We start from the raw sequence: 16,803 nt of genomic DNA on the forward strand, positions 1-16,803 counted from the left end.
TGTAAGGCAACCTTCAGCTATCGCTTGAACTTCGTTGAATTGAATTCATACATCCTTTCATCTTAATTGGTAGCGATTTATAATTTATCATGCAGTAAAGTTAATTTCTTTGGACAAGCGGCAGCGAAATTAATGGCAAAAGCAAAGTTTCAGCTGAACGAAATGTTGAAAATAAAATTAACCTTAACCTTAACGTCATGATTAAGCAAACTTTCTACTTGTAAAAGGAAGCAATAAAACCGTGAATATATGCAACGCAAACGAACAGGTAAGAGAGAGGTTAAAGTGCGTCAAAGAATTTCTTAATTACGAACGTTTCGTCCTTTACAGTAGAGACTGATGACTCTGGTAAAATATTTAAAAAATTTTAAAGCGATGCCTTTAGTTGTGATAGTTGTAGGCGCTGATTGTGTTCATTTTAAAGTCTCATCATAGCCATAGCCCTAGCCATGGCCTTCACTAAGATCATCAAATTTCAATATTGTTTTTCAATTTTTGTACTGATCAACGGAAAGATGTGCTGAGCTGCTAGCAGAAACAATGTGAAATTTGCCTGAACTGCCTCTTTTTCGACAAGCTCGATGATCGTCAAATCCGGTTTATTCGATACGTTTGAGATTCTACGACTGCGTGCAAGAGAACCCTCGAAACATCGGCTTTGATAATTTTCCACAGAGTTCAGTCAACCAAAAGCACAGGTTCAAGATACCACTAATACAAATCTTTTCCTTTATTATATCTTAAAGTATACTAGATTCACCATTACATTGATAAGACCAAAAAAAATTCGTATCATAGGCTTTATTGCTCAGCCTAAGATTTGTAACGTCGCCGGGCAGATGTTATTATAGATTATCCCAATCTAGCTCAGCTGACATTAGAATATTATAAAGAAACGCAAAAAGACACAAAGGAAGAATTGAAGAAACATACGTACGTTCAGCGACCATTTTTTGGGCGTGGTAAACTGTGCCTTACGGTGACGTAAACATGCCGATATTCGTACCTCCTCGTGATGATTGCTGGTAACGGTCTTTGACCGGCGAAGAAGACATAAAATCTAAACAGCGCGATTGCGTTGCTTGGGATTTTTCGACAGTGTTTTTTCAAAACTGTCCGGTACTCAAACGGTTAATAGCGATTATCTTTGGACCAAAACATGTTGTTGTATCAAATTTCGTTAGAATATATCAAAAATAGTAGACTGATTAGTATGCAGAATAGCAGATTGAACATAAAAATACATGGGCAGAATTTAGGAGGACAGACACTCGGGCTTACAGGTAAGCTTAAGTCGGTTCAGAAAGTGATTCTGATCGACATAATAAATGATGTGTCCATCTCAAGTCGTTGCGTACGTGTTGTGTGTAGAATGAATATTCTTCTGGTAGCAGAAATTCAGTAGAGACATTCGAAATTCTCGCATGCGAGTTGACATTAAAATTGACCGAAATTGTTCAAAGGATAGACTCTGAGAACGAAGGCATGATTTCTATGATCAAAAGTAAGATAACCACTAGTAAGTAAGAGTATGATCTTTTTTTTTCACCATGCGAGTAGCATGGATGTCGATTTCTTATCAATTTACATACTTTTCGCAATGCATGCGAAACTGATAAATTCCGAAAGCGAATGAAATTGCTTGCTTGTCGGACCTTTACCTCGACCATCTCACTCATGCTTTGTAAAATTTGTTATCGGAATAATCATAATGAAGGCAAGCCAAGCGGTCTCTCAAGTACGTACAATTGCCTGGGTGTACGAAACGTGCTGCTAAATGCGCAGCTACTTCCACCATTTGTGAATTGTGCACCGGGAATTTGTTTTTTTTTTTTTCCATATAATAATTCAGTAAATATTAAGAAATTGCATAAAATGCAAATTTAATCTCCAACATATATGTTTAGTTTATGAAAATATTAACTTATTTTTTATTTCCGTTCAGCATTTCATCAGAAGATGCATAAATTACCTGCAAACATTTTTCTACAACGATAACAGGTTAAGCGTATTATTTTTGCTAAAATAAAAAAAGAGCAGAAAAACACTTTGTTAGTAAAGCAACATAAGAATAAAAGTTTTTTTTTTTTTTTTCTTTTACATATAAGTGAGAAAATTATACTCGCCTTCTGATAAATTTTTTTATATACATCGTCAAGTCAAAGTGTTCGCCACCTAAACTTACTATAAACAGTTCAAGAGGGGGGGTGGGGAGGCTAATGAGTGGCATATGGGGTTAAAAAAAATAAATTTAAAAACTTTAATTTCGAAAATTGCGGGCTCCGCTTTAAATGAATTTTACATAACTTATTTTCGGTTGGTAATGGATGCGTACCGAACAAAGTTTAATTTGTTGCTTGAAACATAACCTGGCTTGCAAGCGTATTAAATGCTGGAAATTAGACTCATGTTTATTACACTTCACCTTTGTTGCATGTGAAATAATAGATTGAGTTTGCTTTCAATGACTGATGGCAGATATAATAAAATTTTGTTTTCCAGTCTCTGGTCTAAAGGTTAATTACGACCTTTGCACATGTAACGTTTTAATATGTATAAATGCAAGTAACCTACATACATATGTATACGCAGCCTACATTTAAAGCCCCTATAGGCATTAGAATACAAAACATAGCGTACAGACGCTTTTCACAATTATATTATATGTAGCACACTTACCTACAATGCTTAAGGGCGCATATTTACATACTTATAATACATAGTACAACCTATATGGTTTCTTAATGTATACGACACCCATACCCACCACAGAGCATATACTGGATTTGTCGTTCATTTACAATGAAAGGTAATAAGCAATGCAGGCTCCATAAATCAGATGAACGGCTCGATCAACATAGAGACCAGACTTAATTCAACCCCATTTGTCCATCTGTCTGTCAGTTTATTGAAATAATGATACCTTTTTCAAAAGTTTTTCTAGGAAAACTAAAAATACGTTCACTTTTAAAATTCAGCGAAAACTTACGCCTTTGTTGCAAGCGATAATTGTAGCTTTAAAAATTTATTGCATGATACGATAGTTGGTCTTATACTGGCTAGTGAAGGCATCTTTAATTAGTCAGATGCATTCAACGCTTCATAGATATCATAAATTGAATATTTTCTTAATCAGTTGCTTTTTCTATGTTTACCCGCGTGTGCGTTTGCCGTAGCTGACATAAGGAACTCATAAGTTTACTAATGACCTTAAATGTCAATTAGCAATTAATAATGTCCTTTGTGTTTAATTTAATCCTAACAATTGAAAGCGTTATATATGAGCATGTATAGCATGTATATAATAAATAAATCGCCTAATAATAATTTGAACATTTCTTTCTCATCAAATGCTTCTTTTATGGGAGATCGCCTACAACATGAGCCGACGTGGTCCTTGCGTGGTAAACTCGATTTTTTGTCAAAGATTTATTTTTCGTAGAAATACGAAAATTTTGCCCATTTACTTACTTTACCGAAACACGACTTTTGCCGAAATATGTTAAAAATGGAAAAATATATTTTCGTTTTTCTGTAATGATTTTTCCAAAATTATGCAAGGGATGCTCGTAGCAACGGTCCTATAAACCGATGTGCCTTTTGGCCAAAATATATCAATTATACGAAATTGCAGTAAAGTATTTCGAAGACCGGTTTCTGTCAAAGAGATAGTTTTTCGTAAATCATGGCGAACCGCTCTGAATGTTGCATACATTCGCTTAAAGTTAATATATTCTGATCGCAATTCTAGGGTAGGGGAAAAAAATCAGCTGAATGTAGTGAGACATTTGTCTATAGCTGGAATTAGATATTTGAAAGTGTTTGTGTTAATTCAAGTCGTTTGGCATATAAGCTGCCATCTTAATTAAGTTTTATATATGTAAACTCGGTACCAACGTGTGATAATTGGCGAGACCTCTTCGGAACTCGGATTGATTACATGTGGTGTTCCGCAAGAATACATTTTTTGGGGCCAATTTTATTCAATCCCTGTATAATTGACTTGTAGCTTTCGCTTAGCGTATCCTGGGACTTGTGGAGGATCTGATCCATTGAATAAATGACCATTTAGAGCGTATTACACTCTGGTCTGATTTTAAAGATTTAAAGTTGAATTCAAGTAAGACCAAAGACATTGCGATGTCTCCCACGCGTAATGATTCCCCCTTTTTACCACGCCTCAACATGGTCGATGAGGATATTGATTGTGTTAGTGCAGTCACAAATATTGAATTTAAACTAAACTCTGACTTGGGCTGTTACTTACACACTCATGCGTACTCATAACATTCTAAGAAAACTATGACTTGCCTCACGTTTTGTTCCATTCCTCATCAAGTTAAGGTTAATTAAATGTCTTTTTGTGCCGCCCATATCATACGGAGCATGTATAAATTAGATTACGCTTCTAACAAAGAATTACAAGTTGCTGATAAACACAGGCAGCAAAGTGCACAAGTCCACTTTATTAAAAACGTACTAAATAAAATTCTAATTAATTTCTAGCAATAAATTGGAGCCAGAATCCATTTTCTGGGACTACCTGGAAACCGCTCTTTGCCAGTTTAAGGGGGATGCAGCTGTTTTTAGCCGCAGCAAATTGAAAATCACGCAACAAGTGGTATATTAATACCTTAGTTTCCAACAAAGCAAACCTCGAAGCTGCAAGAGAAGAAAATGTATTCAAAAACACTTCACTGCTCTGATTGATTTATTCACGTACCAATACAAATTCTAGGGCCCGTTCCAAACGGCAAATACGTAAATGGATTTATATTTTTATTATTCGCTTCATTAAAGCGTTCCGGATCAAATTTCTCAGGATTTTCGTAATAAGCAGAGTCTCTGTGCAAGCCAGCGGTTGGTATCCAAATGACGTCATCTTTTTTAATTTCTAATTTTTTACCGTCTTTTAGTTCATAGGTTACATCCTGGTTGCAAACACGGTCCATAATTGTAGCAGGGGTCCACTTGCGTAATGTCTCGGAAATTACGTTGTCCATGTATCGCATACTCTGTATTACTTCATAAGTTACAGGCTCGCCATTCAAGTTATTATCGGTTTCCCGAATTTCTTGTAAAAGTTTCTCTTGAACTTCGGCATTTTCCATAATCTCATGAGCCATAAAACAGGTGACGGAGGCCGTTGCAGCAAAACCTGCAATAAAAAACACAAAACATTGAGCCACAATGTCAACGTCGCTCCATTCGCGATTATGTGGCTTTGGGTTGTCACTGCTTATCATGCCTCTTGCCTCCATCAGCATATTGATCATATCAGGCCTCTTTATATTATTTTCTTTACGATACTTCATGGAGTCGATTACCAAACGCATAAAGTATTCGGTTGGCCTTTTATCAAACGGTCCTATCTTCAGGAACTAAAAAAGAAAATCAAACATTACATTTGAAATATCTTCCAATAATTTAGTGAGCCTATGAATACCTTCATCAACCCGTTGAAATATATGTAGAGCATAAATCTTAGATTCCCGAAAAATGTAGGTGTTGTCACCCTCTTGCCCATCAAATAGAATTCATTGTCGTTATCAACGAAAGAATTTATTTCCAAACCGAAAGCGGTCGAAGCAATTACATCGTTACTGTAACGTGTGGCGAAGTTTGTAACGTCTACTTCCACGGCGTAAGTAGGATCTGCCCCTTGTTGTTGTTTTAAATAAGTTACAGCGCCAACAGCGACATCATTCATTAATCGAAACATTTGCCGCATTTTACTGCCCGTAAAAGCTGGGCTCAATGTGCTTCGCATGTCCTTCCAACGGCTATCTCTCATCGAGACCAACGATGATCCAAATAAATTATTTTTATCATTTTCGTCGTTGAAGAGAGCGCGATGGTTAATAAAGTGATTGAAATCTTTCACGGTTATCTGTTTAATTATGTCCGGATCTCGTATTAATAACACCGGTTGTCGGGAATCAAAGAATCCATAAACTCTGTAGATAAAGAAGGAGAATATCGTTTATTTCCCTCTAAGAAATTACTGACAAGAGGGAAGAATTCAAGCTGTACAAACTTAATTTTTAACCAGACAACTCCATACAACTCCTTACGGGCACATTGCCAAAAAATACACCAGCACAAGCTTCAAGTTTATTCGAGGAAACGTTCTATTTTTAATGTATTCAGTACGTTTGAGTGCTGATTGAATATCCAGCGCATTTACGCAATGTTTCGGAAAGATTCTAGCTTTTGATAAGGATCTGTAGTCCTTATAGGCGTGTGAACCGAACACTTTTTGAGAAAATGGTTTTCCCTCCCGTTAGTCTTAAGTTTATGTAAACAAAATCTGTTTTTTTTTTTTTTAACAGCCACGATATTTAAAATCGAGCTTATTGCTCGGAACTTAAATGCTCAGAGCAGGAAGAAAGGTTGAACTCCATAGGCCATCTGAATTAATTATTTGACAGATCGATTTGCTATAAAAAGGTGCTGCCGTAAACAACGGAAGCCACTGAAAATTGCATGCATTTTCTTGACAAGAAAGCCATTTATCGATTAGTCTACGTAGTTTCTGAGTGAAGAGTAAATAAAAATTTTAATAAAAATTACTTTGATCAGGGACATCTATTGGCGAAAATGATAAGGTAATGCGAACTATGAGTGTACACGTAATGCTGAAGAAGTGCGCTATAATAGAAATACCTGCGTGCGATTGTGTCCGACGTTGCTTAAGCAATTATATGTGCAAGCGTAAACAATAACTTGCGAACATTTTTTGTAAGCAAATTCGCCATCTTTTCGAAAAATTATTGCTATTTTTTTACTTATCGACCTATTTATTACATTTGCCGAGAATGAAATTTAGAATTCTACAATGCTACAAAATATATTTTGAACATAATGTTGAAACATCTATGAATTGCTTTATCTCTGTTATGATCATTCTCTGCAGTCGAGGCAGTATATAATTAACGTTTGTAAGATAAACGCTGCAAAGGGGGTGCATGGAGGGTGTCAGGCTTAAGTAAAAATGTAATAAATATTCTCCCATATCATCTTGTAGCTAGTAACACATGTACTTGTACAGTAATACATATACCAAAAGACTATTTGAAGTCGTAAGTTCAAGGTCAATATACAATCAAGATTTTTGAGATGCGACATACATATTGAGCAAGCTTCGTCCGATCACAGCATTTTGAATAACTTTGCAAGGCAAACGATTGATCAGATAAATAATTGTTTTCACCGTCTCTGTTCAATAACGTTTGCTTAAAATCGCTTGAAGCAGTAGGCGTCTACCCTTCTCAATAAAACTTTTCATACATTCGTCTTGACTGCAATCGTTTGATGAATAATACCAGACGATTTAAGTGTGTTTCGCAGACGCTTATTGCAAAGTGCTTCGGCGTTACCAACATCCAGTAATTCAATTTTCAAGCCAGTCTGGCCTTCGACCATACTCTTGGAATTATCAAATTTATTCGCAACTTCTTCTGTTGATCGACGAAAATATCCAAATGATTTTCTACTACAATCCTCTACGAAAAACAGCAAACACCGAGAAATGTTACATGATGTATATGCTATAAAATCGCAGGCGTCAGAGTGCACGATTTCTAAAAGCTTTTCAGCCCTTTTTCCCATGCTGATGTGAAAGGCAGAAGGACAGACATGCTATTTATCCCTTTATACATGTAACATAGTTTAGGAATCACTTGAAAGCCTATCTTTTTGTTCAGTGAATCCTTTTAACACTTAACCTTGTCCAAAGTCATCTGACAGGGATGACCAAATCTCAAACATCGTATGCTATAATTAAAATTATATGCAACGTAAGTTTCAATTCGTGCTTTGATAACAAAAAAACAGCTGACAATGTGCGAAATATTGCGTTCTGTCGTTTTTCTTATTCTGCGGAAAATTCTCTCTCATATTCCCGGCAGCCGTAGCATTGCGCGATATCTTTACAGGATTTGTATTTTTTTTCCAACAAAAGACATCATTTGAAATTGAAGTGCTTGTGTCTCTTGCCACTTGTCTTGACAATGCGTCTAATCAATGGTTAATAATATTCTGGGAAGTCAGCCAAGATTACTGTTTCGATTCGGTCAGCGGAAATTTTTATACCCAGCTTAGATAATTTTTGTCCAATCGACATAGTACCAATTGTACTAAAACGGAGTCATGGAAGTATTTGTCTAATTGTGCCCAAGTCTCCTGCGTTGTGAGAGCTTGTTGCACACAGACGAACCAATCAGATTTCAGGTTAACCTTCGCTATAAACTTTGAATGTGCAAAAGTTTTGTTTGACGAGATTTCCTCCTCCTCCTCCACAGATATCCATTAAATAAACTCTTACTCCTCTTAATAATAAAGTCGACCATTAGGTTTTCGATTTGCGATGGATTAGTTAGCTGCATTTTTCTTTCACTATTAACAAAAAAGCCCGTAATACGTTGTCATGTGTGTGCTTATTTTTTAAAAAGTGTAAACGAAAGCAATTGTGCAGAAGCATGACATTACTTGATATGACAATTCAATAAATGAACTAAGCAAACGTCATAAATCGCACACAAACAAACAATCAATTCAATTCGATTTATTTCAATCATTTGCTTACTCGTCTTCATCAACATCGAATTTAGTAAAGTGCATATAATGATTATTCTTGTCTTTAAAATTCTTCTAGATATATATAACAAATTTACATATCAGCTGAGGAACCAACTTTATTAAAAAAAAAAAAAAAATGGTATGAAATATTAATTAATTTCTAGCAACAAATTTAAGCCAAAAACCATTTTTTGGAAGCAACTGAAGTCCACTTTGATTTAATTTAAGGGGCACACAGCTCATTTTAGCCGCAGCGAATTGAAAATCACGCAACAAGTAGTATATTAATACCTTAGTTTCCAACAAAGCAAACCTCGAAGCTGCAAGAGAACAAAATGTATTCAAAAACACTTCACTACTCTGACTGATTTGTTCACCTACCGATACAATTTCTAGGGCCGATTCCAAATGGCAAATACGTAAATGGATTTATGTTATTACTATTCGCTTCACTAAAACGCTCCGGATCAAATTTCTCAGGGTTTTCGTAATAAGCGGAGTCTCTGTGCAAGCCAGCGGTTGGTATCCAAATGACGTCACCTTTTTTAATTTCTAATTTCTTACCGTCTTTTAGTTCGTAGGTTATATCCTCGTTGCAGACACGGTCCATTAATGCAGCAGGGGTCCATTTGCGTAATGTCTCCGAAATAACGTTGTCCATGTATCGCATACTCTGTATTATCTCGTAGGTTACAGGCTCGCCATTCAAGTTGCTGTCGATTTCCCGAATTTCTTGTAAAAGTTTTTCTTGAACTTCGGCATTTTCCATAATCTCATGAGCCATACAACACGTTAAAGATGCGCTACCGTCAAAACCCGCAAAAAAGAATAGAAAACATTGAGCTACAATATCGACGTCGCTCCATTCGCGATGTGATTTTGGATTGTCACTGCTTATCATGCCTCTTGCCTCCATCAGCATATTGATCATATCAGGCCTCGTTATATTATTTTCTTTACGATACTTCATGGCGTCGATTACCAAGCGCATAAAGTATTCGGTTGACTTTTTGTCAAACAATCCTACGTTTAGGATCTATCAATGAAAATCAAGAATTTCATGTGAAACGTTTTGAGTGATTAAGTGAATACCTTCATTAATTCCTTGAGATATGTATAAAGCAAAAATCTTAGATTCTGAAGAAATGTAAATGTTGTCACTTTTTTCCCAATCAGGTAGAATTCATTCGTATTATTAACAAAGGAATTTATTTCCAAGCCGAAAGCGGTCGAAGCAATTACATCGTTGCTGTAACGTGTAACGAAATTTTTAACATCTACTTCCAGAGTGTGACTGGGATCTTCCATTACTTGACACTTCAAATAAGCTACAGCGCCAACAGCGACTTCGCTCATTAAACGAAACATTTGACGCATTTTACTGCCCGTAAAAGCTGGACTCAATGTGCTGCGCATATCCTTCCAACGCCTATCTTTCATCATAATTAATGATGATCCAAATAAATTATTTTTATCATTTTCATCTCCAAAGATGCTACGATGATTAATGAAGTGTTCGAAATTTTTGACAGTTATTTGTTTAATTATATCCGGATCTCGTATTATTAACACCGGTTGTCGAGAATCAAAGATTCCGTAAACTCTGTACGTAAAAAAAAAAAAAAACAAATACCGTTTATTACTTTCTACGAAAATACCGGAACGAGGTGAAGATTCAAGGTTTATTAGTCTTGCTTTGTTGCGACAGTACTCCTTACAAGACAATATAGGTTGCACATTTGCCAAAAGTACACGAGATAAGCTTCCTATTCGTTTCTCTATCGTTTCATCTATCTCTAGTCATTACCGCCTAACGCCTATTCCTAGGTTATCCATTAAGTTTGAATAGAAGTAAGAAGCCCTGATTGTAGACCCAGGGTATTTATGAAGTGTTTCTTGATTCGATTTGTCGCTATTGAACACACCTGAACATACTTTTTGGGCGAATAGTTTACCCTCAAGTGGATGCAAATACAAATCTTTTTTTTTTTTTTTAATATTTAAAGCATAAAACTTAAATACTTACAACAAGAAGAAGTGCTGCACTGCATAGGCTGTCTAAACTAAGCTATTTGACAGATCGATTTGGAATATAAAGATTGTCGCCATTATATATACATAAATACATAAAAATTTTTATAATTGAATTTCATTCTATCAAAAGTCTGCGCTAAATTTGAACAACCTCTTCGTATAGCTTCCATTGAAGTGATTGGATGCTTCACTGGTTACTATGACCGAATAGCAGGAAGAAAACGTTTCACCAAATGCAACTAAGGCGAGTGAAATATTGGACTTTACCCACACATAATCCCAATCATTTTCCGTGGTAGAGCATATATCTACTAAAAGCGATTATACAAGACTCTCTTCTTTCTTTCTCTTTGCAAAATAAATATTGCATGCGATATATTTAGTTCGCTAGGCCGTAAAGAACTAATAAAAACTCTCTCATATCATTTTGTATTAACTAATACTCGCACAAGTATGTAAATATTTGTTTCCATGTAATCTTCAAAAATTTACTGACATTGCAAGTTCAAGATTGACAATTAAGTTTAAGAAAAATAAAGCGCACACCGCTTGTAGTGTATTTCACTTTCACAGTAATCTTTGCAAATTCTTGAAAATTATTGTGCAAATGATTGTAAACTTACGGCCCATCGTGTTCGTTGTATAAGTCAACAATTATATCAACTAAGCTTTTACGTTTTAGCACTAAATTCCACATATTCCCGAATAGTATTTTTGGTTTTTTATGTGGTATTCCACGTTTCAAAAAGAAATCATTATTTGCCGTCGCCCATCGATGGAGGAGATTAATTATTAGGAATAAGAGTAAAATGAATTCTATCCACATATTTATTAAAATCAGTTCTAAATATCAGTGCCAATGAAAAGTTGCAGTCATTTAATATCGCGTCACCTACTAACTAAACTGCGATGCAATGAATGTCGAATTGCTCACCAAATAAAAGCAAGCACTTATCATGCATTTGAGTACAATAAACTGAAAAAGTTAAAATATTGCAGTCGGACGGAGCCGCTATCAAATATCCTACTATTACTATTTTTCTTATAAAACACCTATGATTAGATCTCTTCGCCATATGAAGGCTCAGCTTTGATGAGAACCCTCAGAGGTGTCTAGAACATATATTAATGCGGTTCAATTTTGGCATAGGCAATCATTATCCATCAATTTCTTTTATATGCGACTAACAATTAGATTTCATTGATGCGAAGGCAAAAGTTTACCTAGGAGAGGCTTGAAAAAGCTCCGGTATAAATTTTAAGCCACATTTGTTGAGAAATTGTTTTTAAGCAACATCCTACCCAAAAAGTAGAAGTAATGACTAACCGTAAATTTGGTGCTATTCAACCCATTTTCAATATTGTCTTGTCGTTGAGCGAAATACATCAAAATATTTCGCAAATTGAGATACCTAGACTGAACATAAAAATACATAGACATACATCAGGCAGTCAGAAATCGAATAAAAGATGGCCTCTTCACTCCTTTAGTTTTATTTATTGACTAACCTGTCGGTTCACGAGGAAGAAAACGAAAGTCAAAATATTATAAAGTTTTAGGTGAAAATTTTTTTTGGATAGCAAATCATCGAAACACTTTCGTTCTCATGTTCCTTATAGTTGAGTAGATCACAACCGAGAGTACGAGATCGATATATATATATATATATATATATATATAGTATCATATATAATACAGTGTTACATTTATACGAGACATCCTACGAATGATTGAACGTAACAGAAGAAGAAAATTAATAATAGAATAGAAGGAATTTAAGAAGACGCCGTTGCTATTATTCTTCTAGTTTCTTTTGTCCTTTACTGGGAAAAACTCGTTTGCTTACTCGTGCGCAAATTCGAATATATTCCTTAACTTTAAGCTATAACGAAAACCGTCGCGCTGACAGACCGAGAAGCGAAAGAAACCACAAGTGGGTAAAACACCAGACGAAATAAACGACTGTTGAAAGAGCGGAAAGACAAACAAATAGTGCGAAAAACTGGCAGACCGACAGATTTACGAACCGAGAGGTCGACTAACAAGCAAATTAACAAACCAGGGGATGGATAAGCTAACAGAACGGTGAAGTGGCATAGGATGGATCGACATGGACTGATAAATAGAAAAGCTGATAAGCTGCTAATCTGGCAGATTAGAGAGTTGAAAGACCAACCCAATGACACATAGTGGATCGATGAGTCGATGAATCGAAAAATAAAATGATTGACAAGTGAACATGCCGACGGGACGGCAGCCGAACAACCCAGACAAAACCGGCAAATTGAAAAACGACCAATTATTGCTTGATATAGCGTGAATTTTAAATATTTAAACGTTATCGCTTGATATTCAATTTTCATATTTTGCTTATGAGCTTCGCATGCAGAACATTAGTAATGCAATGAGTATTTACATGTACGCGTACTTGTAGTGTACATTTATAACATTACAATCGTCAGCATATACATAAACGTAACTTACGGATTGTTTTCACGACTATCTAGAATCTTTAGGACACACAGCTATTTACGTACATGCAGTACAAAGTTTAACGTGTATGATTTTTTAACGCATACCATGACAGAAGATATATTAGATTGCCCGTACGTTGCCAACGTAGAGGAATAAGCAACAACACAAATCTCTCAACTTAGATGAACAGTTTCATCGGACTAGATAACAGCAAAGTCTTAATTATATTCGCCTATCTGTCTGCCTATTGAAATAACAACAACGTCTGTTTCAATCACTCCATAGAAAAGTTAGCATAGTCTTAAATTTTTCAAATACAAGTTTACGAGTATCCAAAAATGAACCTTTCGGTCTCAAATATATATCTTAGATATTTTCTCCATCCTATCTGAAAAAGTTCCACAATTATAGTCAGGCTTAGAAACTCACTAAGGCGTTTTTAAAAATATTAAATTTAATTTTAAAGCTCTTTACTTTTTGCACTCGACCTTAGTTCGAAAATAAGGTGAAGTCGCCAAGGCATTCGCATACACTCAGCGAATGTATTTGACTTTCCGCCTATGATAGTCTTTCTAATAAGTCAATATCGCTGCATATATATATATATATATATATTACAAAAGTTCCCGGGTTTGATATTTTTTAAATTTGCAGTGGACGTCATGCGCAGCTGGTAAGTTTATCTATATCTTCCTAAGCTTCGCTCAGGGTATCGTACGGCACTTAAATTTCATGAAACGATTTTCACTAACAGACGGAAATCGGTACATGGCCCGCCTATTGACAAGAGAACAAGAGAAGCAACTTGATCAGCGCTACGACGGATGCTTTTCAATAGCATAGCCGTAGAATGTATTCATCACATACCTTCGAAGAAACACGGCTCGTTTGCATTAGTTTAAAAATCTTTTCTTTTCTTCTCTTTTTTTTTTTTTCTTTTTGAAGGCCACAAAACTACGTGAATGGTAGAAATGAAAAGATTCGTTTCTAGCCACAACTTTTTTGGTTTCTCTCTTCTCGACTCTTTTTTTTTTTTTAAATTTTAAATAGACTTATAATGTGCATCATTTTACTTTCACAGTTGGAAGCAGACAAAAGGAATTCAGCAAAAAAAGCGCACAGAGAGCTTAAGCAATTTTTTTGCATTGCATTGCGAAGAATAAATGAATGAATGAAGAACTAAAGCAAAAGTTAAATATTTAGATAAGCGTACGTTTCATGATAACGTTAGCAAATTGCAAATATATTAAATAAATGTCGTAAAATACATTATCTCTTAAATGATAGAACATATTCTCTACAATTATAAATATTAATGGGTGCGACAGACTATTGCGAGAAGGAAATAAATACGAAAGCCATGTACTCCGTTTTAGGTCGAATCCTTGACATTCAACACATCATGGTTTGAGGGTGCATTAGGTTGTGTTTTAGACTTGATAGGTGCCTATGCCTATAAAAGCCTATGCCCAGCATTTTTACTTTTAATTTTTCGGGACGTGACAATTCCAAATCTAGGCGAAAAGAATTTAACGGTCGGACGAAGGCAATTAAATACATTTTGAATATCAATCTTATGGCCGTGACCAAAGCATGCTCACAATGCATATTTGTCTGCATTAAAAACACTTCGCTACTTGAGTATATCCCCACCCGGTAGTGGATATAATAAAACTGAATTACAATGAAATGAAAAAGAAAACGCTACCGGAGCCAACAAAGACGATTTAAATAAAAATTTCTGTTTGTTTTATCTAAAATATTTATTTATTTTCTTTCTCTTCTTTCATTTAAGGGGATAGTTATGAGTATATCTGCCCAGAGGGTTTTACTAAGTAGTAGTAATGGAATAGAAAAAAAAAAAAAAAAACACCAAAATGACGTCAGCAATTTTACATTTGAGTAACGCTTTTATATGCTTTTAAACGACATTGACTGGCATATCTATGTTGGTTAACCCAAGCGCTGGTGTAGAATGAAATTTTATGGCACCTCAGAGAGACATATAAAAAATTAAAGACATAAAACTTATTGGTGGATAAGAGTATGCTAATTCTATCATTCCTGTTTGTAACAATATGGTAATGATACCCGATAAGTTTGCCGCCTTGACATTTCGTTATCGAAAATCCTCTAAAGTCGCAAGTATTCGTGAAGCGAATTGTAATTTGGATGGTTCGCTAAATTTGCCGATCATCCCAGAATGAAATTCTGAATATATCTAAAGATCTTAGATCTTGGGCATTAGACCAGCGACTCAGTCTTAGCTAACAAAAGCATTTTGATATATTGAGATACGAAGATCGGAGACTTATATGCGATCGTTGTATTTCTTTACACCCTTAAGTGTTTTGCGAAAAGACCATTAGGGGAGAATTTGTTGCGAAATTTGAATATCCATCATCCCCGCGAAATATTGGGCCTTTTAGAACCTGTTCGACACTATTAACAGTAGTAAGAGGCTTAGCGTTTCTAGGGTAATCTAAATTGTTAGTCTTAGTAAAAATGAGCGACGGGAATGTATTAGTAGCTTTCACCTAGAGTAGTCAGTCTATTAGATTTAAGAGTCATATGAGATTTGCTTAGCGTTTATACATAAGATTTAAATTGTTGATTGCGATTATTGGATGGCCTACTTGGCTTAGTTATCTAGCTTATGTTTTGTTCAAATACGTACAGCCTGCCACTTGATCAGCGAATGCAAAGGAAAGCGTGAGCCATGCTTCATTTACCTCTCTGTGCACTTGTGTCCTAGGCTATGTTGAAACGGACAAACAGAAAACTTTTTTTTTTTGGTTTTAATTACGATCAATCACTCAAGGGATGTCAGCTACCCCTCTATAGGGAGGGAAGATGATGATCAAAAAGATGTGCGGAAAAAGAAAAACACAGTATATCCGCAGCTTGCTACGACCAAAAACCGATCGTAACGTAAGTACGTCATGTCGGATTGGGAAATGAACTTGGCTCAGTTAAGTTAATAGTCGCCCTTCTTAACTACTTGCTGACACGATCAAGTGATCGATTTAAAATCTTATATTAATATAAATTTTATGTTCTTTGTAGATAGGCGGATGAGCACATTTGACGCGGACTCGATTTCGGATTGCCATATAAACGAGCCCGTTATTGGTTTCCAAATTTGCACGGATGAACAGTTCCATTCATATGCATGCCAAATAGATCTGTGCAATCAGCACGGATGGACAGACACAACGACATGATCATGTTGATTCAGAAGTTCACCTTCACACACACATTATGAGTCGTCTAATTTACATTCTGTTCTTTAAAGGCATACATGTGCCATATAACTGCACATATAGACGCAAATGATTAAATCGATTCAGATAGACTCATATACACGGGGAAAAGCACAACAAAGAACAATAAAAGAGCAATAAACGTACAGACGGACGAAATTGTCTATTTGCACACTTCTTAACCGCATTATCTGCCGTTGCAACCGAAGTGAAAAGTGTAATACAACCTCACACCTTTGTGCTGGAAGTGAAGATAGCTGTAATGCTATAAAATGCTTCTCGCATAACGGTTTCACAATTTTATTTAAATATATTTTATTTGAAAGTACATATACAAGTAAGATACACATGCAAGTAATAATGCCAAATGGAAAGAGGTCATCAGTTTGCAGGAGAAAAAAACGCTGACAATTTCTTTCATAGCTTCTTGACTTACTTAAGGCATCGCAG

The 16,803-nt window shown here is 35.5% G+C and overlaps 1 protein-coding gene across 2 annotated transcripts; it reads right to left on the minus strand.

Annotated features, from left to right (window-relative positions):
* Positions 1-4,495: 4,495 nt before the first annotated feature.
* On the minus strand, positions 4,496-11,529 carry LOC119636391 (probable cytochrome P450 9f2). 2 transcript variants are annotated; one of them, XM_038031706.1, is made up of 4 exons: positions 11,238-11,529; positions 5,447-5,957; positions 4,724-5,381; positions 4,496-4,662 (listed from the first exon to the last, which is right to left on the minus strand). In XM_038031706.1, exons 1-4 carry the CDS (start codon positions 11,438-11,440, stop codon positions 4,496-4,498), a joined length of 1,539 nt encoding a protein of 512 aa, XP_037887634.1. In that variant the 5' UTR covers positions 11,441-11,529. The 2 variants fall into 2 exon arrangements, with proteins under 2 accessions (XP_037887634.1, XP_037887636.1); XM_038031708.1 differs by lacking the exons at positions 4,496-4,662; positions 4,724-5,381; positions 5,447-5,957 and adding exons at positions 8,530-8,900; positions 8,962-9,616; positions 9,673-10,183.
* Between the last annotated feature and the right edge of the window lie 5,274 nt (positions 11,530-16,803).

The sequence above is a fragment of the Glossina fuscipes genome, unplaced genomic scaffold, assembly GCF_014805625.2.
Source record: "Glossina fuscipes isolate IAEA_lab_2018 unplaced genomic scaffold, Yale_Gfus_2 28, whole genome shotgun sequence".
NCBI classification, from domain to species: domain Eukaryota; kingdom Metazoa; phylum Arthropoda; class Insecta; order Diptera; family Glossinidae; genus Glossina; species Glossina fuscipes.